The following is a 26,260-nucleotide window of genomic DNA, read 5'->3' as shown; positions in this document are numbered from 1 at the left end:
CATACTTGTCCTGAAGGACCAGTGAGAAGTGAGGTGTGCCTTAACAACCCACAGGTGTGGTTTTGCTTAACTGCCGCGTTGGAGTGTGAGGGGTTGGAAAAGAGTACTTGCTGATGACCCAGGTCAGCACAGTTCCCTTGTTGACCGGTGATTGAGTGTGTGAAGGTGGGTCCTCCTCACCAACTATTTGGGGCACCTTTACAGCCCGAGATGCAGGGTTGCTAGGGTGCTAGTTGCCAGATTTTTTAATGTATTTATTTTTTAGCTAGCACCTTATGTAGTGTGGATACTACTTTTTTCCCACCAAGAATAATTCCTGCTTCCTGCTAAGAAGTTGCTTTATCTTGGAGGACTTTTGGGTTGAGCGCCGACACCTTGAGTATTTTATGCTCTTAGTTCAGAAATTCTAGAATGCACCTTCAGTGTTTGAGGCAGCGCGGACTTGGTTAAGCTATATGTGTGGGTTTTCTTGGAATTACATAATGCCATTTCATGCCAGGGTTAAGCCGCTGGAAAATTCCATCAATTGTGCCATTTCCTAGAATACTTTAATCTTCGTTTTGACTCTGTGGTGACAGTTTAATAATACAAAGTATCTTTCTTCTTTCCCTTACAGATTCTTGGTGTTTGGCTGGCCGTTCGCTACAGGAACCAGAAAGACCCCAGAGCTAATCCTAGTGCTTTCTTATAAGACTTTATTTCCCTTCAGCTGCGTTTTTATTCCCTCCTCCAAGTTTCCATCTTCTTCTTTTGTAGCTGCTCGTGTGATATCCCGGGGATATTAATCATCTGACTCGTATGCTGATATCAGGGTGGAACCACACGGTCAGGTGCATATGGATTAGTGCTTCTCATGTACTGCTTGATGGCGAGCTGCTGTGTTGCCGAAACGCTGATTGGATGAAGTCAACGGCCACTGTACAACCGCTCATCATTGATATGAAGTTTTTGGCATATGGCGGCTCCAGAAGGAACTGAACGCCTGTTGCAGGCACCAGAAGTACACATCTCAAACAAAATCTTGGTTGACGTTTGTTGCATCTGCTGCTATAAGGGCTGGGAGATTGAGGAGGAGGGGCTTAAATGTGTCTTGGCGGAGGAATGAGTAAGGTGATGTGGTCTTGCACAATTTAAGACCTGCTGAGAGACTCAGGAAAAAGTGTTTTTCTGTTTTCAGTAATGTGAAATAAGTGAAGGCATGGTCCAACATTTTCACAAGATATAGGGAAGTCAAAAATGATGTATTAGTTTTCCGCAAGTGGATTTGTGCATCTGCATCCAGTCTACCTTCCCAGAGGCTCGGCATAGCTAGCCAGACAAGCATGGCCTTAAAAAGAACTAGCAGTATACTGTGCTTAATTTAGCAGATATTGCGTTAATAATTCAATATGTGCTGGTGAGCACAAGCTTCGATGTGAATTTTTGTTACTCTGCTTTGTGCCTGTGGGTGGTGGGTAGTAGCGCGGTACAGGATGTAGTGCAAGACTGGACACTTGTGAAAATGTTGCCTTTGCTCTAGCATAGCATGCTACCATGTGGTATTCCGTTTTTGGAGCAATTATTTGCAGACTTTGGGTTTGCATTTTAGTTGGCGGCAGTTATCTTTCGCCTCTTTCTTTGATGACCCAGCGGCTAGTCAATGAAATATTTTTCGTGGGGTGGAACAGCAGAGGAAGATGGTAAAATTTGGGGCAGGGCGGGGTTGTTGTTGCCAGCTAAAGTACATTTCAGTTATTTCAGGGTAAGCTGTATGATATTACAATTCACAAATGCTTGAAATGAAAACATCGCTGCTAGCGAATTGGATACGTCATCAAGTGGGACCGTATTGTGAGTCACTCAAGATTTTTTTTTTTAAATAGTTTTTCTGATTGAAAAGCCTTTTAAAGTGTGCCACAGTAACCAATCCCAAACCTTCAGTTATATCCAACACTTTGAAAATATTTCCCCCATCACCATCATCATATGATGGTGTTCTGTGGACATTCTGGGTGTATATCCTAGGTCTTTGCCAACTCTTAAGCCCTTAATTTCCCAGCATAACGCACGCTTTTTTCAAAGGGAAAGCCGATTTAGCCATCTGAGAAGACTATTGATTCCCAGTAGAGTGGTGAGTAAAGTGGAGGCTGATAATATGAGCGGTGCACACCAATTATTCCCAACACCTCTAGAAAAAAGTTGTATTAAGGAAGGAAATATAGTATATGAAAACACAAATGGGGGACCAAAACCCAAAAAGGGAAAGGTAAGAATTAACGAATGGTGGCAAATTATGTAAACATTCCACTCTCGGTTGTTGTGGGGTTTTTTTTTTCCGCCTCTCCTATTTTCAATCCACTGTAACCATAATGTTAAAGATTTTGTCCGTTTGGGGAGATTGTGATCAGTTACCAGTGAAAAGTATCATAATATAATCCCTACTTTCAGCATGGAACTGCATGTTCATCAAGGAGGCCCTAAGTGAATTATTTGGTTAGAAGCATTTCTTTCAGTTTTCTAAAGCCATTTAGAGGATTATGAATATGTTCATATTGTATATTTTGTAAGTTTTTTTTTTTTGGTGGTTTTTTTGTTTTTGTTTAATTTAGCTTATTTATTCCTTACTCTGCCCACAAGAGGTTGAGGTGCTGTTCTGTGGCTTAATAGTCTGAAATGCCATCAACTAAACTGGTTGCACGGATTGTGGCCCAGAGGTCCAAGTTGTGTAGGTTTCTGAAAGGGCATCCGGCTTCTGCATGACCAGCATTAAAGTCTGTCTACAGGGCAAGGCAACAGGCTCCCAAGACGAGACTGTTGCAAGCATCACCAACCTTAATTATTAGGAATGATAAGGTAAAATTATCTGCAGTGACCTAGGGAGGTTTCCAAGTGCAATCATGTTCCTGAGTAAATGGCACCAACGTTATAAAAAAAAAAAAGTTTGAACAGAATAGGAAGGTACCTGACATAACCAACCAAGATGTGCGTGGAACTAGTTCATGCATTGTTTGTAGACATTCGCAGTGAGGTATGCACTTAGGACTGGACCATAAAGTGAGCAATTGTAGATTAATTGTACTGCAAAGCCATCCTGTCTTTCCGCCGTCTTAAAATGCTGTAGGAATTTGATATGCACTGTGAGGGTGGAACATGGATTGGTGGCCCACCTTTGTTCAGGAGGACAGTTTGAGATGGATTAGTGGGCTGGCACATGGCGCGAGTTGGTCTGTGTGTTTTATTATTGAAGTGATTCCAAGAGCGTATCCAATCAAATGATACTGCTTAAAGTGGCACCTTCTTGATTGGTTTAATGTTTTGATTAGAAGTTTCCTTAATGAAGCATGACTAGTAAAAGTGCTCCTCATCTTGCTGAGTTATGCGATGGGTTATCATGTTTTCGTGGTGGTGTACTCCAGCACTCTATTTGAGTGTGAAATTAAGAGGAAAGCATGGAGTGAAAATAAAAATGAAACCTGATGTAGTTGTTAAAATATCTTTGGCGGGTGGATGGACGTCAGGATAAGTTTGCTTGTCTTTTTTTATATGGTCGCCAGCTAGCAACTCTGAACTTCTTAGCATGACTCAATTTTAATGGGTTTTTGGGGGGGGGGGGGGGGGGGGAAATGTTAAACACGGCATTGCAAGTTGAGCTCCTTGGCGAACTGCTGTTATGATCGGTGCTGAATCCTCCATGATTCAGTAGTCATTCCTAGAATTGGTTGCAGTTCAGAAAGTAATTAGCTACCATATCCTTCATGCGAAGCCTTGTATGAGCATGCTTTTTTATTTTATTTTAAAGCCGACATGCTGAGTGAACATCAGAGGCCAAATAATCAAGATTGCCTAATGAGTGAGGTAGAAGAAACCGGGTTTAAAGAAGGGAGTTAATGTGTAGCACAGCCAACATTTGTGCCCTAGTTCTAAGAAGAAAATGCAAAGGCTGTGTATCTACCTCCTGGCAAAGCCGAAGGTGACATATGGCATTGATGCAATGGGTTTTACTGGCGGTTGTAACTACAGAGGCAAATATAAAAGGTGGAGGAAAAAGCAAATTGTTAAAGTAAAGGAAGGACATTGGAAGAACGTTTGAAGTGGTGTTTATAAGCATTTTTCGACTGACCCACTGTGGATTCTGATCTCTTGGTCTGTGGTGCTAGAAAAGTGCTTTACTAATCACTTCTTGTTGTAAAAAAACTAATTTGAGATGGAAGCTTCTAAGCACCAATTCCTTATCTTGCTAACTTCCCCAGGTGCCATACTGGATCTATAAAACTCTAAAGCAGTGCTCTTGTGTGCCAATAGATGACACCAGGTGATTCTGTGTTTTTCCCCCACCCCCCCCCCTTCCCAGAAGTAGCAAACATAGCTCTATAGAAGTCCCATCCAATCCATGTACGGTGATGTCCGTTCCTTTCTTTCTGAGCCTTCATTTGCAGATCTGGAGTTCCACTCCATCTTACCTCACTCTGTGAAGAGATTTTCTTCTTACTTTTCCAGTGTACAATGGACCTGGCACCCACTAAAACGGCAGGGTTAAATCCTTGTGCACTGTTGCGAACAGATGTCTATGACTGATCCCCATGTGGTGTGCTTCTGATGTTTAGGTTCGAAACATGACACAGAGACCTGTGATGAAGCCACCCAGAGGGGTCCAAAAGCCATCCGAGAACACAAAGCAAAGCGCCTTGTGGCAAAGCATTTGAAGACTTGGCACCAGTCCTGCTCCAGTGGAGAGCACCGACTTGCTCCCAAAGTTGTTCCTGAGGCTGATTTTCCTTGCTGTTGAAATCTTATGGTAAGTCAAGACAAAATATAAATCTTAAGCGGGACATGGCTCCTTTCTGCCACCCCTGTTTTCCTGAAAAGATGTGAGATCATCACTGTGCCTCCATGTCTTGCATCAGTTCTAGCGAGAGGCTGATTCCATCCTTGGCCCCAATGTACCCTTAGTTCACTGTTCTAATGGTGGTGATGCAATAGGTCAAAGCCATTTGAGAGGCCCTGCTGCTCATCTTGGGCATGCATATGGCTCCCTCTTGCACGACTTTGGGCCCCAAGGATCACCCTTGGTGCTGTCTGGGCCTCATGAACCTGCTTCAGTTTTTATACCGGTGTTGGAACTAGGCTAAACTCTTGCTGGCCCCAGAATCATTGAAACCTGTGCTGGAGGAGGAACCCCAACCCATTGTGGTGCCTGACTTTGAGCCGGCTCCAGCAACGTCCAGATCATAATGTGCAGCAGGCCATACTGAATCGGACAGGATTATACTACTGTGCAGCTGCTCACAGATCTAACACCAACCTTTTGGCTCAGACTCTGCCGAGAGCAAGTCATATGGAGACAACCGGGGGTCGTCTGGCTGGTACATGGACTTGCAGAATGCCAATGGACAGTACACCTTGCCCAATACTAATGCTGATGGTGATCTTACCTGTAACCCCAGACAACTTAAGTGATTCCTTTGCCCAAACTATTCAAATGGTCGGAAAGCGATCAAATTTGTCATCTGCTCTGGACACCACAGATTGTTTAGGAGGGGCTATAGGAATGTCCAGCCAGCCTTAATGGACAAGCCTTTCAACAGTTTCCACTCGTTTGGTAAAAAAGGGGACTCTCCCTACAGGGTTTCAGAAGAGCCGAGTCACGACACATTCTTTGGGCTTTTGGCTCCAGTAAGGCAATCCCTCATAAATTGTGCCTTTTTCAACTAAATCTGTACATGCTGGGTGCTGGGACACGTTTGTGGCTTGGTGTTGTTTCCAAGTCAGACCTGTTGCTAGCAAAACTGTTGGATGTATGGTTTGGTTTGTCTTTGGCCCAGCAAGGACTTGTGGTGGGCACTGCTGGGTACCTGTTGGCCCTTTTAGATATAGATACACACATATCCAGACACGTGCTGAACAAAACGGTGTGGTTCAAGTTACCATCTGTGATGAGGTTCCTAAAAGGTTTACAGCATATATTCCCACTTAAGGCCTTTTGTCATGCCACAGTGGGACTTAAATCAACGTCTTATGTTCCTGGTTTGTACCAATGAACAGTTGTCCATTGAGCCTATTCACCTTAGAAATGGTCCTTCTGGTTGTGATAACATCTGCATGCAGGGTAAGTAAACATCATGCCCTTTCGGCCCAGCTCCTGTACCACGTTTATCCCAGACAAACTGGTGTTAGACATGAGCTTTATTCTTAACAAAGGCGATGGTGTCTTTTCACGTTAGACAGTCCTCACCCACTCAACCTCTCCTCTACTCATCCCTTGAAAGAGATGCCATCAGGGCTCACTCCAACAGGACATGGGCTGCTACGTCTGGGTGGTATGTGGAGTGCCTGTCCTGGATATCTGGCAGGCAGCTATGTGGCATCTGTTCACACGTTCACAAAGCACTACTGCCTCATCAGTCAGGGCTGCTGAGATAGACATAGTTCTCACTCAGTTTGGTAGGATTTTTCTTTTTGTGTTAGCAAATCCACAGACACACCACCTTGGAAAGTTCTGCTTTGGCATCTACTCACAAGGTGAGGAATCTGTGAAAAGTATCCATCATGGGAATACGTTCCTTTCCATTGGTAATGCTCTTTCTGGTGCATAGCATTTAGCTGCTGATTCCTCACTGCCCTCCCACCGCTATGTTCCAGATTATTGTCAATTCCAGCTAAAAAGACCCCAATTTTAGAATCTGCACACTCGTTTGTTCACTCAGTGTGTGTGTGTGTGTGTGTGAGTTCATGAAAGAAACTGCCATGGCATGTGTGGCACTAATAGGTGGCTCTGTTCGTCACTTCAGAGCAGAATGTTAAGTTAGTGTTGCACACAGAAAGACTACTATTGGGTTTTCTGGATCCAGTCTGGCAACTGGTGAAGCGCACATGGTGAGGAATCTGCAGTTATATACAGTAGCCACCAGAATGAGCGTTACCGAAAGTAAGTAACTTATTTTTCAGAGATACAGAGCGGTAACACAACTCTTTTACCAGACTTTGTAATGCAGCATCCGTTCATATATCAAATTCTTAACCTCTGGCTCCGCTTTCGAAGTGGAGTTTCTTAAACATGCTTGAAGCTTAAGAAGGAAACCTGTCTGGCGTCCTTCCTTGTCCACGCTAGAGGTGCACATGATAAATGAAAGATTGCATTGCATAGCTTTTTCCTATTTTTTTTAGAAAGGAGCACATCGTCCTACGAAGTTAAGACGGTAAGGTAATCTGAATGACAGCTGTAATGTTAGTGTGATCAGGCCTATGAGAGAAATCCTCCTATATTACTAATTTCTTTCCTGCTATAGAAGACATTTGTATGTTGAAATAATAATTGTGCCATTGGCTAAAGCTGAACAGTATCTCTGACAACTAGCAGTGTCAAAATGGCCTCTCTTTTTGGACATGGAAGTGCATCCATTGCTATAAAGTGGAGTTAGAAAAGGCAGCATCTTCTGCATCCTTTTGACCCCCCCCCCCTTCCCAACACAGCTACGACTTTTCAAAGGTATGTTTGTTTTTGTCAAATGCAACTCCAATCACACGAGTCCACGCTAATATTAGAAGCACAAATGCGTTTGTTTCGAATTTCAGATAACTGTGTGGTGTTATTGATTTATGGTAGGTGACCAGTGATGTTTCTTTAATTATTGAAAAACCTCTCCTGCACCATCAGTTAAAGTAAAGAGGGTTACCGCAGTACAAAATATCTGGAGGTGGTGTGAAAAAAAGACTGTTACCTGAGCCGTGTGAATTGGATTCCTATGGTGGGAAAATGCATGGAAACTTTCAATGCTTCAGTTTAGTTCTTGTTTGGTGTGGGCGCAGGAGTTGGCATGACATCAGTCACCTATAAATCTACAGAGGATATGCCATAGGAGGCCACAGAAATATGATTGGGTGGTTTGACGTACTGGAGATGTATTATTTGGCATCATGACGGAAAATAAAGTAAGTCATTGGCAAAGTTAAGAGTGTTAGAGCTATTGACCTTTTTTTTTTTTTTTATCTCGTCTCTAGGAAGCTTTCCCTCCACTCAGTTATTTTACCCATTACATTCCTTTTAATTAGCAGGTCCCAACATGTTAAGGTGCAGTCACTCTCCATTAGTTAAATATGCCCTATTGTGCAGAATGCACTTTAGATTGTGTAAGGGGCAAAAAGAATTCCTGCTGCGGTCTTTTGGCACGCAACATACATGCTTATTCGTAGTCCACTTCGTATATTGCATGGAATGGCAAAGTCAATACCTGTATGTTATGTTTGGGACATTGCAAGTGCCGCTGCATTTATGTGAAGTTGTTTTGTTTGATATTTTCAGGAACTGATTAAAATATCGTATTTATGATTGCTCAAGGGTTGGTGTGAAATTTATAAAAGATGCCCTTATAACCTATAACTTTTTTTTTCTTCAGTAAATGGAAATCATGCTGTTTATGGAAGGCAATTTCTCTCTTTAGTGTTTTCGTTAATTTCCAAGCTTTTCAGCTGTCAGCTCTTGTAAATAGTATGTTTGAGGCATGTGTGCTGTAGATGCACATGCTTTGCATAGGTCAGCCGTCTAGAGTTGGGTTGGATGATTACAAGTTGTTTTTGTTCCAAGAAGTTTTCTTTGAGTCACAAGGCTGTGGGACTCCTCCTCCTCCTCCTCCTCCTCCTCTTGGGAATACTGTGCATGGTAATCAATACCATTTTCAGATCAGTTTCGGATGTAGTATCTCGCGCTCCGGTTTAAGTCTCCTTCGGTCCTGTGTGTATCAACAGTATTATTTTGTTCGGTATAGTATACATCTCATACTAGATTCAATAAAGGGTTTTCAACTCTCCTCTTTGGCCTAGGCAACACTTCCACCTTTTTGAACAAGATTGAGAATGACCTGCTAATGGAATGCACTCCATTCAGTTTCTGTCCGAAGAACCACTCCAAATACCCTCACACCGACCAACATCCTATTTGCAACTTGTGTGTCTCGCCTGAACATTGAGCGGACACCTGTGAGGCCTGTACGTCTTTTCGGTCTAAAAAGACTCTGAGGTTGAAGGGCAAGACATCAAGAGATGCAGCACCAGCAAATGAACGATATCCCTAATGTTTTCTGTTGACCAGAGGAGGAAGAGACCAGTGTCACAAGATGAATCCCTTTGCATACATGGCTCCGATTCTGAGTCTCAATCAGAAGTAACTCTGCCACTCTTCAGCCAACACAAAAACATTGTACAGTGGGTACTTCTACCCCTGCTCCGAAATCCAAATTCTCAGCCTCCACTGAGAAAACTGCTCACGGGTTGGCACTGCAAACAGGCCATGGTGTGCACCGAAAACATGACTCAAAACCCTCCGGCTCGTCTCTGAAAGTTGAGCCTACAGCAGGGGCCTCTCCATCTGAGACCAAAACATCTCACACTTTGGTCTGACACTGAAAAAACAGGAATGTTCTTTTGGAACCGAACCTTCTTCCATCAAAAACACATTTTTCACCAAAATACTTTTTTTTTCGGTCTGAAATCTCCCTCCGAGCCAATCCGCGAGCAAATTCATCAAACTCGATCTATAAAAACACTTCATATTCAGTCTGGAACAAAGAAAATTCTGGTACAGCCACCAAAACAAAGAACTGCTAAGCAAAAGTTGAGTTTTGAGGTGGCTTTGAATGTTCCTGTTCAATCACTAAATAAGGAAAAAAAGGATGCTGCAACTGTCCATTGCACATTTCTCATTCCTTCTTCACCTGTACCACAGTCCACACCTTCACCACCCACCCCACCCCACTCACTCCATTGTCTGAGACTGGTAATATGTCTCTTCAGTCAACAATAGATGAGGATCAAGACATCCTAGATGACACACAGCCAGGGGATCCTTGGGAGGATTATAATATCGACCCGCCTGTTGACACTGATCATGATTTATACTCTAGCCGTCCATCACCACCTGATGATGCATCTGCTCATCAGGATCTCGTGGCCAGAGCAGCCACTTTTCATCCGGAACCTTTATATAAGAACTCAATAGAGGAGGATTTCCTCTTTGAAACTTTATATAATACACAGAGGGTCACACTACTTACCACTTCTAACAGGTATGACACTTCATGCAGATGACATTTTCAAACAACCAGTCAAAGCAATAATAATTACTACTCGTATTGATTAAAAAAAAAAAAAAAACGCCACCTTCTGACCCCATTTTTATTAGAGGTCAGTTAACTCATGAATCTTTAGTGGTATCCAATGCTAGAAAAAGGGCTAACTCCCGAACAACTGGAGCAACACCACCACCAGACATGGAATCCGTACTGATGAATGCCTCTGGTAAAATAATTGTGGCACAAGCCGCTAATCATTGGCATATAGCTAATAGTCCAGTATTACTAGCAAGGTACAACAGGGCCCACTGGGATCAAATGGAGGGCCTTCTACAACATCTCCCAGAGGAGCACAGAAAAAGAAGCCAAGAGATTGTTAATGAAGGCAAACCTATCACCAACAACTCTATTAAGTGTGCATTAGATGCAGCCTATACTGCTGCTAGGAGTATAAATACTAGTGTCCAGTGTTCCCAGCAACGTGCACGCCTGCGTGTGCGCCCACGTCTGATCCCCAGAGCGCGCAGTGCTGCGTGTAGAGCGCGCATCCACAGAACACCTCAGGAGAAAAATGGTAATTTCCGGCTTGTGGTCGCTCCTGCACTTGATGTTTTTCCTTTTTAATGGAGCGCAGCTGGCGGTCGTTTGTGGACCATTGTGAAAATATTCATGTTAATTGCAGCACCGTCATGCGCTGCAATTAACATAAATATTTTCACAATGGCCCACAATCAGCCTGCAGCCGAGCTCCTTTAAGAGAAGAAATGCAGAAAGTCCAAAAGCATGATATGTGCTTTACACGTCGTTCTTTTGGACTTGATGCAGGTCTTCTCTTAATGGAGCGTGGCTACGGGCTGATTGTGGGCGATTGTGAAAATATTTATGTTAATTGCAGCGCATGACGGTGTTGCAATTAACAAGAATATTTTCACAATGGTCCACAAACAGCTCCCTGCCGTGCTCTATTAAGAAACCAGCATTTGCAATGCAATAGGTCTCGCATTTATAAGAGTTTGAGCTATTGGCATTGTAAAATTACAATGCCTTTTATTTATGTTTTGGTTTTAAAACAAATAAAGTGCATTGTCATTTACAATGTCAGTAGCATAAACCCGCATAAAAGCAGTGTGCGGCGTGCAGCACGCAGCAGTGAGTAATGCAGCAGTGTGCAGCATTGTGAGGCATGCAGCAGTGTGCGGCGTGCAGCAGTGTCGTGCAGCATGCAGCAGTGAGTAGTGGAGGTGTGTGGCGTGCAGCATTGTGTGGCGTGCAGCAGTGTTTCGTGCAGCATTGTGCGGCGTGCAGCAGTGTGCGGCGTGCAGCAGTGTGTGGCGTGCAGCAGTGTGTGGCGTGCGGCAGTGTGCGATAGCCAGGCAAGACCTAAAAAAGGTTGGAGACCCCTGTTCTAGACAGAGAAGAGCTGGCATTTCAAAACAACCCAATTACGTTTTTAAATATACATTCCTAAGCCTTTGTCAAGGGTAACGCTTGCAAGATGCAGCTCAAAAGACTCAATTGTGTTTAAATGACACGCACAAATATCGAGGGTGGGAGTGTCTGGAGGGATTGGGCGGACGGCAGGTTTGCTTTCATTGAGTCAAATGTTTTATTTGAAATGTGGTTTCAGCTTGCCCATTATGCATGCTATATCTTTGACTCTGCAGGGTGAATTGCCTTTTAGTTGTAAGTAAGCTCTCAACCTTTTCTTGCATGTGAACCGTTTTGTGAGCATTAATGAGCACGTGGTGCCGAGTTATTTTGGACGAACCCAGTAATTATCACACAGCTGTGATAATGACAATATTTGTGCTGGGCGGAAACCTCCGACCACATCGTTGTGTTAACAGACAGCAGCAATAAAGCACGCATGTGTATCACATCAAACGGACCTTTTTGCGCATGAGGCGAGCCCCGCTAATGCAGCTAATCTTTCTTACAGTGGGGCTGCGATCTCCAGACAGAGCATGAGAGTCTTAAACTGCCTCATGGATGTTTAAAGGTGGTCCAGCTGAACATGATTTGTCTGAATGATGCCCTCACTGGTCCTGAAAACACCACTCCTACCGGTTTTCACGAAGCTCTAACTAGAAATGCTTAGTTTGCAGAATTCAAACAGCTCCCCTTGCCTGGAATAGGTGGTTGCAGTTCCAGAACGATGGAACACTGGCTTGCATAAAACAGAATCACTGCACCATGCTTTTTTCTTGCGTGCAATGCAGTGCGGTGCACTAGAACAGGCACACTATTGGCAACTGGGGATAAGCTCTAGCCCTCGCCTTTCTAGAATTCAATAAATCTTGCCCTTGTGAGGCTTTAGCCAAAATCTACAAAGAACAACTGAAATATCATTGATGCTAATATGAGTGAGATAGAGAAAATCACAACAAAACAGAAAATGAAAATAGAACACAGGGAGAAAACAAGAACAGGAGACTAGGAGAAAATGAGAATAGAAGTCAGAGACAAAAGGGCGAAGAATCGGAAACAGAAAAGAAGGTTAAAGGGCAGATAGAATGTCAGAAAATTAAAGGGAAAATGGGATACAACAGAAATAAAGAAGGAAATGGGAAGTATGTGAGAAAAGCTATTTATTTATCGAGTTAGCGGAGGAGGAGCCCAGGACGGGAAGAAAGAAGAGGATGGAAGAAGGAAACCAAATGGGAAAGCGGTAGGTGGAAAGAAAATGAAAGCAAACATGTGGGGTTGAAAGTGTAGGGAAAGGTAGAAATGAGGAGCAGAAAGTGGAAAAGACGGGAGGAAAGAAGGCGGATAAAAACATGAGAAAAGGACTCCTGGATGGAGGAAAAGTGCTTGGCACAAGTGTAGGTGGTGAGCAGGTAAGGAGATGCGAGGGGGCAATGTGCTAAGCTACGAACACGCAAGAGAGAACGCCATGGCAGTGCCAGGGTGCAGAGAGAACATTGATCGTTGCCATGCGTGCTCTATATTTAGTCTGAGATGTAGGATGAAACTGTTGGGTCAGCGAAGTGTTGACGGTGAGGAAGGAAATAACCGACCGTTTTAAGTATAGAAATATACTGGAAACAATGCGTGATTCATGCGTCCATGGCCGTGTGAGGCCCTTGCTCGGGAGGCTGCACGCAGGCTGTGTGCCGAGTGGGAGAAGAGGGGCTGTGGGTGGGAGAAGGGGGCGCGAGGGAAAGAGAGAGCAGGCAGCAGAAGTCTGGAAGGAAAGAAAGTAGCAGACCGCGTCAATGGGACAGATGGAACCTGGAAGGCACAGACACGAGGAGACGGTGAAAAACAGAAACCCAGAGATAGTGAGAGAACATAAACAAGCGCGACCCAGGCGGCCCGCGCTCACAATGCGCGATGTTTATAACAGATTCATCGATGTGCACGCGGTGACTAGATGCTTTACTGGCGATGAAGAACAACAAGCTCGGTGGAGCGTGGCGCGCGCTCTTGGCGGGGGAGCGCATTCCAGGTGGGGGAGAGGACCCTTTGAAGTGCGCTGCCAAACTGATTGCATGGCGGCACGATGCGCGTGATTGTGCGCGTGCTAGCCATGCAATCCGCTTTTTGGGAGCACTTTTAAAACCCCCCTTACAATAGTCTTGCTTTGCAATCGGTTACGCAATAGCAAGGCGAGACCTAAAAAAAATGCAGCCAGCACAAAAGAACAACGTGTAAAGCACACATTGTGCTGTTAGGCTTGCTGCACACCTTTTGTTAATAGAGCGCGACCGATTGTGTGACTTAAGTTCTCATGTTAAATGCAGTCCCGTGTATTAGTATTTTGGGACTCTGCAATTAACATGAACACTTTCCAAAAGGCACGTAATCTGCCGCCCTCTATTAACAAAAGGCATGCAGCAAGCCTAAAAACAGAACGTGTGCTTTTACAATCACTAAGATATGTTAGTGATTCTGAAAGCACACATCCTGCTTCTGGACTTGCTGCATGATTTTTGTTAATAAAGCTTGGCTGCGGGAAGATTGTGTACATTTTTTAAAGTATTCATGTTAATTGCTGCAATTAACATGTATACCTTCAAAAATGCACACAATCTGCCCTCAGCCACACTCTATTAACAAAAAGCATGCAGCAAGCCCAGGGCTTTAAGTGGGCTGGGTCCTGCTGATGCTGAGTTTTTAAGCCGGTGCTGTGACAGGTCCCAATCAGTCTCTTCATTTTTGCCCTCACCCTTAGGGTAAAAAATATCTCAACTGCTGAAAGCCTTTAGTGTAACTTCAGAGGACTTTTTTATAGATCATTTTAGAACTGAGGCATTTTCAATATACTTAACAAAGCTGAAGTTGTTTATTATTTATCCTATGCAACTAACAACCATTTGCAAAGTCAATAGTCCTTGTTTGTTTTAGGTATAATGTTACTTATTGTATTATTTATCTGGATGCAATGACAGAGGCAGCACAATAACGGTCGGGCGGCACACTATGCTAAGCAAAGATGTTTAGCTTACGTGTTTACGCCACGCCCCTAATTACATCAGGCATGTTCCTTTGAGAGACCCCCCACTTTTTTCATCCCACTTAAAGCCCTAAGCAGGCCTAAAAGCACCATGCGTGCTTTCAGAATCACTAACATATATTAGTGACTCAGAATTCGCGTCGTGGAGAGGGTGCAGATTATCGCTGCTCTCAGTCTCCCAGAGGGCAGAGGGGCTCACTCACCTGGCTGCTGTTTGGAACACCGCCCACAACGCTATATATTACGTAGCACGCCAAGCTGCGCGGGACGCGCACTGTCGCGCCGGACTATGCCCGGACAAAGGGCAGGCCGTCGGGGGCCGAAGGAGGCTGGGCTGGGCCACTCCATTTGATCTTGACTGTTGGTTGCTTTGTGGGTTCATATTGTGTTTTAAGCCATAGGAGTTCGTCCTGGTGGTTATTGCATTGTTATATACTGCTTTACTATCTACTGCAATGGTGAAACGCAAGTTTGTTGAGAGCCATGGAGGGGGTTGTGAGGGCAGCACTGCACCAAAAGTCAGCAAGAGGAAGAAAGCTAAAAGGGCTGCTAAAGTTCCTGACCCTGAGGGGGCATTGGAACGTATTAGTTTGCTGGTGGGGGGAGTGTGAGACTATACTGGGGTCGGATGAGGAAATAGCTGGAGTTTTACCGGGAGCGCCTGCAGATGCCCGGGTGCTTACTAACTCTAGTCTCTCCCCAACTATTCCGGCTATGTTTTGTATTAAGTCGAAAAATGTACCCAGGGGTCAAAGTTGTGCGGATGCGGGTGTTGTGTCTGGTGAGGTGATAGATCCCCCTGCTGGGGTTTCTAAGTTTTCTACAGATGCTGCTCCCGCGGTCCTGTGCTTTAATAGATTTGCACAATTATTACATGAGCTGGGGGAGAACAATGCAGATTCCATTGACTCTTCCTTATCTCCACACTCAAGCCCCTCTTGTAACATTGTTAAAGCGCATGAAGATCCTTTTCAAACTCTTGTGCAGCTAGTTTACTCACTCCAGGAGGAAGTGTGTTCCTTGAAAGAAGTGATTAAAACTTTGACTGTTGCTGTTGGGAAATGCTCCTTAGAGCGGCCCCCTCCTTGTTCTATCCCCAAGAAAGATTGTATGCTATCCGGGGATATAAGGTCACATTCTCAGGGTAATCCTGTGGGAATGTTAAAAACTGGTTCCCAAGGTAAAAAGGAGGAATTGTATAGTGATGTGGCTAGGTGGGGGGGGGGGGGGAGAGAGAGAGTGTACGCCGCCCTGGGGGTATCCTTGCGGGTATGCCGCAGTCTAATTTGAATTATAAGAGGAATGAAGATATGAGTGAGGTCGCTAATAACTCTCAGAGACCTCTTGTAAGAAGAGAGTCGTGCAAAGAGCTCCCCACTTTTTCTGATAACAGTTGTACAAACAATAATATTTTTATGACTAATGTTCCGAAATTGTGTAATACCCAGGGATACGAGAATGCTGATTCGTTGAAAAACAAGGCAATCCATTGGCTTAGACATGTCAGAGGTTGCCGCTCTGTCATTAGAGACGATCTTATTAAAGCACCAGGTTGTCCTCCCCATTGTCCCCTACTGATTGTATTGAATTAAGGTTAAATACTACCGAACTTGTGGAGAATCTTTTTACCTTGGAGATTAGGTCATGTCCCCCTAATGGCTCCCCTATCCAGTTAAGGAAATCTATACAACATAGTTTAGGGTGGGTAAAGCGGGATCAACAGAGTAGCTATAGCAGAGGGGTTGGGTCTTCTCTGGATGGTGTTGATTGACCGAATGCCTTGGGAGAAATAGATTCTTGTAGCCCTACTCCAAGGTAACCAATTGATGGGACTCTTTGCCATAGTATTGTCAACCCTTATATTGGCTCTTGCAATGTCTTTGTCCCACCTACGTCTCCAGGGCCTAATATTTGCTCTCCCATTATGGCCACAGAGCAGATTTTGGATCCTATTCTTCCGATAAATCCTGTTGAAATTGCCCCTCAACCCCCTACATCTATTAATACATTTTCATCAGTGAAGGGTGGTTCATTAATATCCTGGAATATAGCGGGATTAAATGCCAAGTTGTCCATTGAAGAATGGGTTGCATTTATTAATAACATGGATATTTGCTTATTCCAGGAGACCTGGTTGCTGGAACCAAGGTTTTGTGTAGGATATTTAAATTATCATATTCCAGCTAAAAAAAGGGGCCCATGGTCGTCCATCGGGGGGGTTAACGATATGGCTTCGACAAGATATAAATTTAAACAGTAAGTCTATCCCTACTGGGTGTTCCGACATACAATTGCTTAGATTAGAGCTAGCAACCGTAGGCACAATTGATATCTATAATATTTATGCAAGAGGTTCGGGTGGGGCAAGATCCCCAGTCTTTGATAAATTATTGAGGCTGCTTGATTTTCATTCAACTAGTTCCCAGGTGATGATAGTAGGGGACTTTAATGTTGCCTTTGATCCCCTGATATTATTTGCGGGAGACGAATTTGAAAATGAAGACACATTTTGGGGAATCCCCACTACAGAATTGCCTCCTGTAAAAAGATGGACAGAAATAATAATCCAGATTAACTCTCTCTGCATGGAGAAGAGTTTGAGGGCACTGAATGGTAGGATGCCTAGTGATCGCGACGGTGCACACACATTTAATAATGGACAAAATCGGAGTCGCATTGATTATATACTTGCTGCTGGGAGCCTGTGGCATGCCCTTGTTGACATGAAGGTTTTCGAATTGCCCGAAAGTGATCATAATCCACTTTGTCTTTCCCATAAGTTATGGAAGGGGGATCTTGATGTACGGGCGATGGGTGAGTTGTCCGCCTCGAATGTCGTGCTATCTAATGATACGCGACGCCTGAGGTGGTCTTGTATACTCGAGAATTCTAATACTCTCCAGAGTATCTCCAGAGAGGTTAACAGTTCTATTCAAGAAATGGAACAGATTTTTTCTTCAAATGGGGAGGTAGGGGACGTAACAACTATCTATACAAGCCTCTTTACTTCCCTAAGATCTTATTTTATAAAGAAAAGGATTACCGGCCAAAAAGCGCTTAAGAGACTAGTTAATTGGTATAACGAGGACTGCAGACAGTCAAGGTTATTACTGGGGAAAGCTTTAAAGGACGGCGATGTAGGCGCTGTCCGAGTTAGTAGAAATAACTATAAAAACAGTATTATTAGGGCTAAACGTCAATGGGATGAACTTAAGTGGTTGGATCTATTGGAAGCAAGTACTAAGAATAATAGTAAATTGTTTTGGGGTATTGTGAAGTGGGGTAATGGTGGCCAATACGAGAGGCCGCAAAATAATATCGCTCCAGAGAGGTGGGTAGAGTATTTTAAACCCCAATATTCTTCCCACCAGGTCACAACAGCTAGTGTAGATACTGCTGCGGTGATCTCCACAATTCCTGAATTTAGTACTGCAGAAGTAACTCTGGCCCTTATGGGTGTAGCCCCAGGAAAAGCCCCTGGTCCAGATGGGGTTCCTGCAGACCTCCTTCTGAATGATAAAGTTAAGTGGGGGAGGTACATCCAATTGGTTGTTAATGCCCTGGTGCATGGTGCTCCTATCCCCAGTGCATGGAAATTGGCGGAGATCATTCCAGGCTTCAAAAAGGGGGACCGATCGCTCCCGGAAAATTACAGGCCCATTAGCCTGATTGATGCTACCCAGAAGGTTGTAGGTAGACTGATTTTAAATCGTGTCCACTTGTGAGTAGCCTCAAACAACATTTTGTCCCCATTCCAAGCGGGTTTTCGTGAGCACATAAGTACAGTGGACCAGGTATTTCGCTTTGTCCTCTTATATTGGAAGATTGTAATTTTTGGTAAGGGGAGTCTTTATCCGGTCTTTGTGGACCTAAGGGCAGCCTTTGATTTAGTCCCCCGCCTCAAGTTATGGAAGGTATTGAATGATTTGGGACTTCATCCAGGACTGTTATCTTTAATTCAGAGGCTTCCCGAGGATAATTCCGCCAGAATAAGGTGGGGAGGCCAGGGCGAGATAACGGAGGCTTTTCCGGTAGAAAGGGGGGTTCGTCAAGGGTGTGCAATGGCCCCTACTTTATTTTCTTTATACATTAACGGTATTGCTGATCGTCTTTTAGCTGAAAACATAGATGCTCCTTCTCTCACGGGTGCTACAATCCCGATTCTAATGTTCGCGGATGACACGCTTCTAATCGCTAAGTCTCCAAGCGGTCTCCAGCGAGCGTTAGGTATTTTTGAGAATTTTTGTCACGAACGGGGCCTTGAAGTAAATGTCAAGAAAACCAAGTTCATGGCTTTTAATCCCCACCGGCATTTTAAAAATTCCTTTCTATTGTTTAACCAATTGCTAGAACAAGTACAGGCTTTTACTTATCTAGGGGTCAATATCCAAAATAATCTTAAGTGGACCAAACAGAAAGAACTGGCTGCTCTAAAGCATAGACAGCTCACTGGAGGAATAAGCGGCGAATTTAAGAAATCATTAACGAAACCAATTAAGCCTGTACTCCAGGTATATAGTGCCAAAGCAGTTAGTGCATCATTATATGGGGCGGAATTGTGGGGCTTAGAAGGCTTGTCCCCTTTAACCATCTCTGAGAACAGGTTCTTTCGAGGCATTCCATCACTTCCCCAAAGTACTCCATTGGTTCCTCTTAGGTATGATCTGGGTAAGAGTGCCATTGCTGACATAGCTAGATTACGACCAATTTTATACTGGCGCAGATTGTGGACTACGCCGGCATTATCCCAGTATGCCGCTGGATTTAAGGATGTTTTGTCCATGATTGGATCTCGTGATATTGGGTGGTTCAAGGACCTTAGAAAAACCCTTGAGGCGCTGGGTATGAGTGACTTATGGGTAAAGCCTTCGGTTGTTTCTTTTCCGACAAAATCTTATTTAAAAGAAAAATACTGGGAGATGATTAATATAAAGATATTGACTGATTGCAAAACCTCTTCTTTAACTGATGACTTTCTGAATATAAAATCTGTCCCAAAGTTGGAGTTCTTTTGGGACTTTGTCACCAAAGTATTAGACAGAAAGTTATACTTCCAGTTGCGGGTAGGATCTTTGCCCTTGAATTCTTTTACTGTTCGATGGTCTAATGCCCCCACGAGCCAAGCCAACTTATGCCCACTGTGTAAGCTTCAAGAGGAAACATTAAGCCATATGCTTTTTGTATGTCCCGCATACCTTTCTCCCAGGAGGGTGTGGTTGAGACCCGTCTGTAAGCAATTGGGCACTAGGTTCAGTGGTGAGGCAATGAGGATTTTATGTACTAGCACATCACCGGTTATTGTTGTAGCTGTGGCAAAGTTTCTAGGATGGGCTTGGATCATACGAAAACATAGCTTTGAGGATTAATGTGTCACTGGCCCCTGGATACTAAGTAGCATTTTTAGTGAGAATGCTTGTAATGCTTTTAACCTATGTACATATTTTAATGTTTGCTTTTTTAAATTTATATGTTAATTAAGTCTTTTTAATTTGTATATATGCTGCTCCTGTACTTGTTATTGCTTTTATGTCAAATAAAGCTGTTTTGGATTGGATTGGACTCAGAATTCACACATGGTGGACATCTATGTACATTCCCTCCCTGCGTATCCAAGAAACCATCTTCAGAGCGAATAAGTGAACTATGATTATCAGTTTTAAAGAGTGGAGTATCCCTCGCCTTGGTGGAGCCAGCTCTGTTCTGCAGAATCTTGCTCTGATGACCTTGAATAATTCTATTATTGCAAATAGCATTCTCCTTTCATTTATTTAATCTGGGTAATGTGTGAGATTGTATTATAGAATTTTGTTTACAAATGTGGTTTTGTTTCATGCAGCATCCATAAAAAATATTTATTTTAGATTTAAACAGGATCTCGGATATGAGAGGATGTCACAGTGATTATTTGCAGTAGTATTAGTGGGCTTCTACTGTGTTACAATATTGGAAAAATACATCACTATCCCTGAATATTAACTATAAACACATTTGGAATTTGAACCAGTGTGTCTGTGCACTGTTTATGATCTGGCCAAAAGGACATGAGAAAGATTAAACTGGATCATAAATTCAAAGCTGATCTGCACAGAGGCCCTCAAAGTACGTTTGGCCGAGGGCGCTCAAAGTCCTTAAGATGTCCCTGAGCTGCCACTGTGTAGTTAGTTAGTAAAGAAGAGGTTCACTGGCACTGTGGAATGAGGCCGGTTGCCCCGTTTTCCTAAATATATTTATTAGTGTAGCTTTGTCGTGGTTGCATATGCTCTGCACTTTCTCATTTCAAACATGACATAACCATTGTACGCCAGTCACCACTACGAAGGCCATCCCCCTGGCTGGACTAGCCTTAGCAGGCATCAGGCTTTTGCCTGGAAGGCTGGGGGTCAGTTTTGGAGCAGTGGGGGCCAGTTGTGTTACTGGGGGCAGTTTTGCAGCGATGCTGCAATTTGGGCCCTCAGTAACAAAAGCACCAGTGCTGGGGACTGGGTTTAAGCAGTAGTGCTTGACACTTGCCCCTCCCTCCACCCCACCTCTGGTGGGAGCCAGTGTGGCAAAATTGCCAGCACTACTTTGGATTCCCAGTCCGGCCCTGCCTGCCCCATCAAACAGGCCTCCTCCGTTCCAGTACCTAGGTAATTTATCTGCACAATCAAACAGGAACTCCAGTGTCAGAACCCCTGTCGCTGCACCCACACACGCGGTCGGGTTCTTGGCGCACATTGCTGTGGCTGGAGCGCACAGAGACCTCACACTGCCGCACACAGAGGAAAAAAATTAGAGGGAACATTGCTAGTGTCCTAAAAAGAAAACATGCATGGTTAAGGGTGTTAGGTTTTAAACCTGAGGTACAACAGACCATATTAAACCTCGATGTTTGACGAGGAACATCTCTTTGACACCCGGGTAGAGACGATCTGTGAAAAGGACATACAGGTAGCAAAATCAATGGGAGTTCTACAAACAAACGCCTATAGAGGTTCCTTTCGTAGGCCCAGCTTTAAACAAGGGGCAAGGACAGCTTCCACAGATACCACTGGTTCACAATATAAAACTCAAGGACAAACCTCAACAACTAAAACTTTCTCCAGCGGTAACAATTTACAAGGAAGAGGCAGAGGGCAAGATACATATTCATCAAATACCATCAATAAACAATGACCCCATAACGGCAAACGCCAGTTGGGGGTCGTCTTCAACTATTTCTCCAAAACTGGAAGTCCATTACAACAGACCAATGGGTCTTGGACATTATCCAACATGTTTATTGTCTGGAACTCTTAACACCTTAAATATTCCACCTCGCAGACGCAAACTATTGATGCAACACCAAAGAGTTCTGCAATAAGAAAGAACAGCTAGCTCTCTTGCAAAAAGGAGCAATAGAACCAGTTTCACCATAATTTTACGGAACAGGAGTATATTCACTATCCTTCCTTATTCCCAAAAACGATGGGTCTCTCAGGCCCATTCTAGATCTCAGACCACTAAATGATTACATATCAGAACGTTTCCATATGGTCACACTTTAAGAGATCGTCCCTTTATTACAAAAAAGAGACTTCATGCCAACCTTAGCTCTAAAGGACGCCTATTTTCTTATGCCAATTCGTCCTCCACACAGAAAATACCTCTGATTTATATTTCAGGGAAATCATTATCAGTTCAAAGCACTTACCTTTGGCATCACTACAGTACAAAGAGAATTCACAAAGGGCCATATGTATCATTCCAAATTACGATCGCCATCATGTTTGCGATCGCATTTGGGCTCAGTGGTATGTATTAAAGAAAAACTGCCTCGCAAAATAAGGAATCTCAAAATTTGCGATTCCCTATTTATTTTGCAATTGCATTTAAGGAATCGCAAATTGCTATTCCTTAAATGCAATGTAAGAAGCACACAAAAAGTGCAATTTGGCCTTAAGGAATCGCAAATTACCACCATCTTCAAGTTGGTGGTAATTTGCGATTTCTCTAAAAATTCACTTTTTTGCATTTTTCAAAGTGCCATGTGGCGCACATACATGCTCTTAAGGAATATGTAGGATTCGCAAAATTATTTGCAAAGCCTACATACATAGCGTTTTGAGATTCTCAAATAGCGATTCGCAAAAAATCGCTATTTGAGAATCGCAAAAGAACATTGTGATACATATGGCCCAAGGTGCTTAGCAGTTGTGGCAGCACATCTGTGCGGGGAAAACATTCATGTCTTCCCTTATCTAGGCGGCTGGTTAATCAAAGCAAATACATTCATACATTGCAAACAAAACACTCAAAAGACCCTATATTTACTACATCAACTAGGGTCCACTGTCAACCTACAAAAATCTCATGTACACCCAGCTACTACTCAAGCCTTTCTAGGGGACACACTCAACACAAATCTAGCTTTAGCATCCTCAAACACAGATCGAATACACAATATACTAACACTAATTCAACAGTTTCAAACAGGAACTCACATTCCAGACAAAATATTTCTCAGACTTTTGGGCATCATGGCGTCTTGTATTTACATAGTCCCACATGCCAGATTCATCATGAGACCTCTACAACAATGTCTCTCCCAGCAATGGACTTAGTCACTGGGTCAACTACACGATCTAGTGTTGGTAAACAGCTGCACGTATCACTCTCTGCAACAGTGGAATTCACAAAATCTAGCCAAAGAGTAGCCATTTCAAGACCCACTTCCACAAATAACTCTTAACAGATGCATCTCGAACAGGATGGGGATCGCATCTCCACAACCTTAATATTCAGGGACTATGGGATTCCAGAGACCAGCATCTCCATATCAATCACCTAGAGCTGCAAGCTTTTCATCTAGCAACCAAAGCCTTCCCAATTAACCTACAACACAAATTGGCCTAATTAGAACAGACAATATGACAAAAATGTACTATTTACAAAAGCAGTTGGGGATGACCACGCTCGCTCCAATTATCTCACTTAGCTCAGAAAATATGGAAGTTAGCAATAGACCACAATAGTCTTCTATTAGCAGAACGTGTCCCAGGAACAAGCAATCAGATTGCGGACTTTCTAAGGAGATCACATGTCCAAGAATGGGAAATTCACCCCAATGTTTTTCAGCCATTCTTTTACAAATGGGGAGTCACAGAGATAGAACTTTGCATTTCGTGTTTTCTTTTGCTGCACACGTTTCGCAAACAGATATCCCCACCGTCAGTCCAAAGGCAATGCTGTATGGACGAACAGGCCAGAGATATTTGCACACGCTTTTCCACCTATCCCACTATTTCCATTAGTGGTCAGGTAACTCAGGCAAACATCGCTCCCCATGATACTAATAGCTCCCGCATGGGCTCGACAACCATGGTTCTCGACACTCATGGAACTGTTGCTAGTCTCACATGAGAAGCTTCACCTCAACATTGACCTTCTCATGCAGAACCATGGAACATTAAGACATCCCAATCCCAAAGAAATTAATCTTGCAATTTGGCTCCTGAAGTCTTTGAGTTTGGGTTCTTACATTTGCCTCAAGACTGTATGAACCATCTTAAAGAAGCTTGTAAACCACCAATTACAAAGCAATGTTATGCAGCAAAATGGAAAGGTTTTGGTATATTCTGTCACAAACAAAATGTTAATCCCCTTCAAGCAAAGGTACAAACACTTATTTTATACGTACTGCATTTAGAAACTGCTGGATTAGCATATATTTCTATAAGATTACATCTTGCAGCCATTGGAAACATTACTATCGCTGAAATTTGCGAAACAGCAGAATGGTCTACTCCACACTCCTTCACAAAACATTGTGTGTATATATATATATATATATATATATATATATGCGCGCCAACATGCCAGTGTTGGTCAGGCAGGACTTAAGATTCTTTTTCAGACAACTGCAACCCTCACAAGTTAACTACTTCTAGGGAGAGGGACTGCTTTACAGTCTATACAAAGCATGTGTATCTACAGCACACATGCCTGGAACAGATTATGTTACCCTGTAAGCATCTGTTCTTGGCATGTAGTGCTGTAGATTCACATGCGCCATCCCTCCTCCCCAAATTATTTTGTGGGTTGCAGTTCATATACTTTATCTCATACTAACGCAAGGCCATCTCAAGTCTTACATACATAGCATTCTTTACATTCTCACCTATCCATGGCAAAACAGTCTGAAGATGGCGTCGATGACCATGCACAGTATTCCCAAGAGGAGGAGTCATAGCCTTGTGACTTGAAGAAAACTTCTTGGAACAAAAACAACTTTTAATCATACGAGCCCAACACTAGATGGTGGACTTATGTTGAATTTGTATTTATATAGCGCTTACTACCCCAATAAGGCATCGAAGCGCTTAACAGCAAGAAGCACGTAAAGCATGTGAATCTACAGCACTACATGCCGAGAACAGTTGCTTACAGGGTAAATAACATAATCATTATAAATCATCATCTGATTGCCCAGATATCATTTGTGTGACTTCACAGCAAAGGTAGATTGTGCCATGAAAACTTTGAAAAGGAAAGGCTACTTTCTGGTGAAAATGAAGTCAAAAGAGTCCAAACACACATCAAACCTAATTTGACATTATCGATAAGGAACCTTGTGGCATCTATCTTTGGGTGTGGTTATTTGACTTTTAAACAAAAATGAGTTTGCAAATGACTGTCGCAATGTATGCCCATGTTTTGGTATAAACACAAAACTGAAGGATGGGTTGCAGCTCATTTATTTTTGGAGGCCCTGTGCATTATGTGACTATCCTCATATTTAAAGAACATTTGTAGTACGAGCTAGCCCTTATTTGTTCAATGACGTAGCCAAGCTGGATTTATATTTCAATTTTGTTATACCAAGGTAGTGACTTAATAATTTTCGACATACAGTTGTAGAAAAACAATCTTTGCATGTCTGCTGAGCGCAGTCACGTGTTTTGGCTAATAATGTCTATTTTGCGTGCAATGCCTCTACCATGATATATGCAAGTGGAAGACAGTCCAAAAGAATGGAACCAAGATGAATCCGACTTAAAATATATTTGCTACAGAAAGTTTCAGTTCTTTTACTGACTCAAAACGGACATTATGCACATCTTTCTTTTCTTATTCCCTTATCCTTCTAAGTAACCATAAAAATCCCAAGAAGCTCACAAAAAGAACTATAAAAAACACGTCACAGAAACCAATGAGAAAAATGGTCAATCCAAATGTACTTGTGACTGTTCTATTTTGACCCTCTTGCCCTTGTGTATGAATTGGGAGAGGAGTTGGCCTAACGGCTAGTGCGCTCGACCTCGGAACTGGGTTTGAGTCTCGGTAATGACGCTGAACATCCTGTGATATTGGGCAAATCACTTAATCTCCCCGTGCCTAACAAAATATGAATGTGTGTCCTAATGTAACGTAACTAGTGCTATGTAAAGTGTTCTGATACCACTATCTGAGCTTCCTAATTTTCTGATCATTGCCGTCAAGAAAAAAAAAAAGAATCTCTGAAAATCAATTTTCCACTGATATCTACAATTCATATAAGCTAATCTTATTATTTCACAGAACATTTATCAATACGGAGGGTAAGTTAAACTACGTTATGCAAGCAGCGTCAATAATTCTGGTGGATAAATCTTTCCTCAGCTTCCTTAATACAATTGAAACTTTGTTTCAAAACCAATGAGTTATGTTCTAGTCATGTTGTTATCTATGCTTGAAACAAAGTAGAACATTATAGTTGTTCACCACCTCATGATATATCAAGGACTCTTAGAATAGAACTTTT

The 26,260-nt window shown here is 43.0% G+C and overlaps 1 protein-coding gene across 1 annotated transcript in view; it reads left to right on the top strand.

The window, feature by feature from the left end:
- Window positions 1-3,456, top strand: part of TSPAN31 (tetraspanin 31) — a 106,035-nt gene extending 102,579 nt beyond the window's left edge. Inside the window, exon 6 of the mRNA XM_085600810.1 lies at window positions 617-3,456. Within this exon, the coding sequence (XP_085456936.1) occupies window positions 617-691 (75 nt within the window). The 3' untranslated portion in view covers window positions 692-3,456. The remainder of the gene's footprint in view (window positions 1-616) is intronic.
- The last annotated feature ends 22,804 nt before the right edge of the window (window positions 3,457-26,260 follow it).

Source organism: Triturus cristatus, chromosome 4_2 (assembly GCF_964204655.1).
Source record: "Triturus cristatus chromosome 4_2, aTriCri1.1, whole genome shotgun sequence".
NCBI lineage: Eukaryota > Metazoa > Chordata > Amphibia > Caudata > Salamandridae > Triturus > Triturus cristatus.
This window is presented reverse-complemented; position numbering and strand designations above follow the sequence as displayed.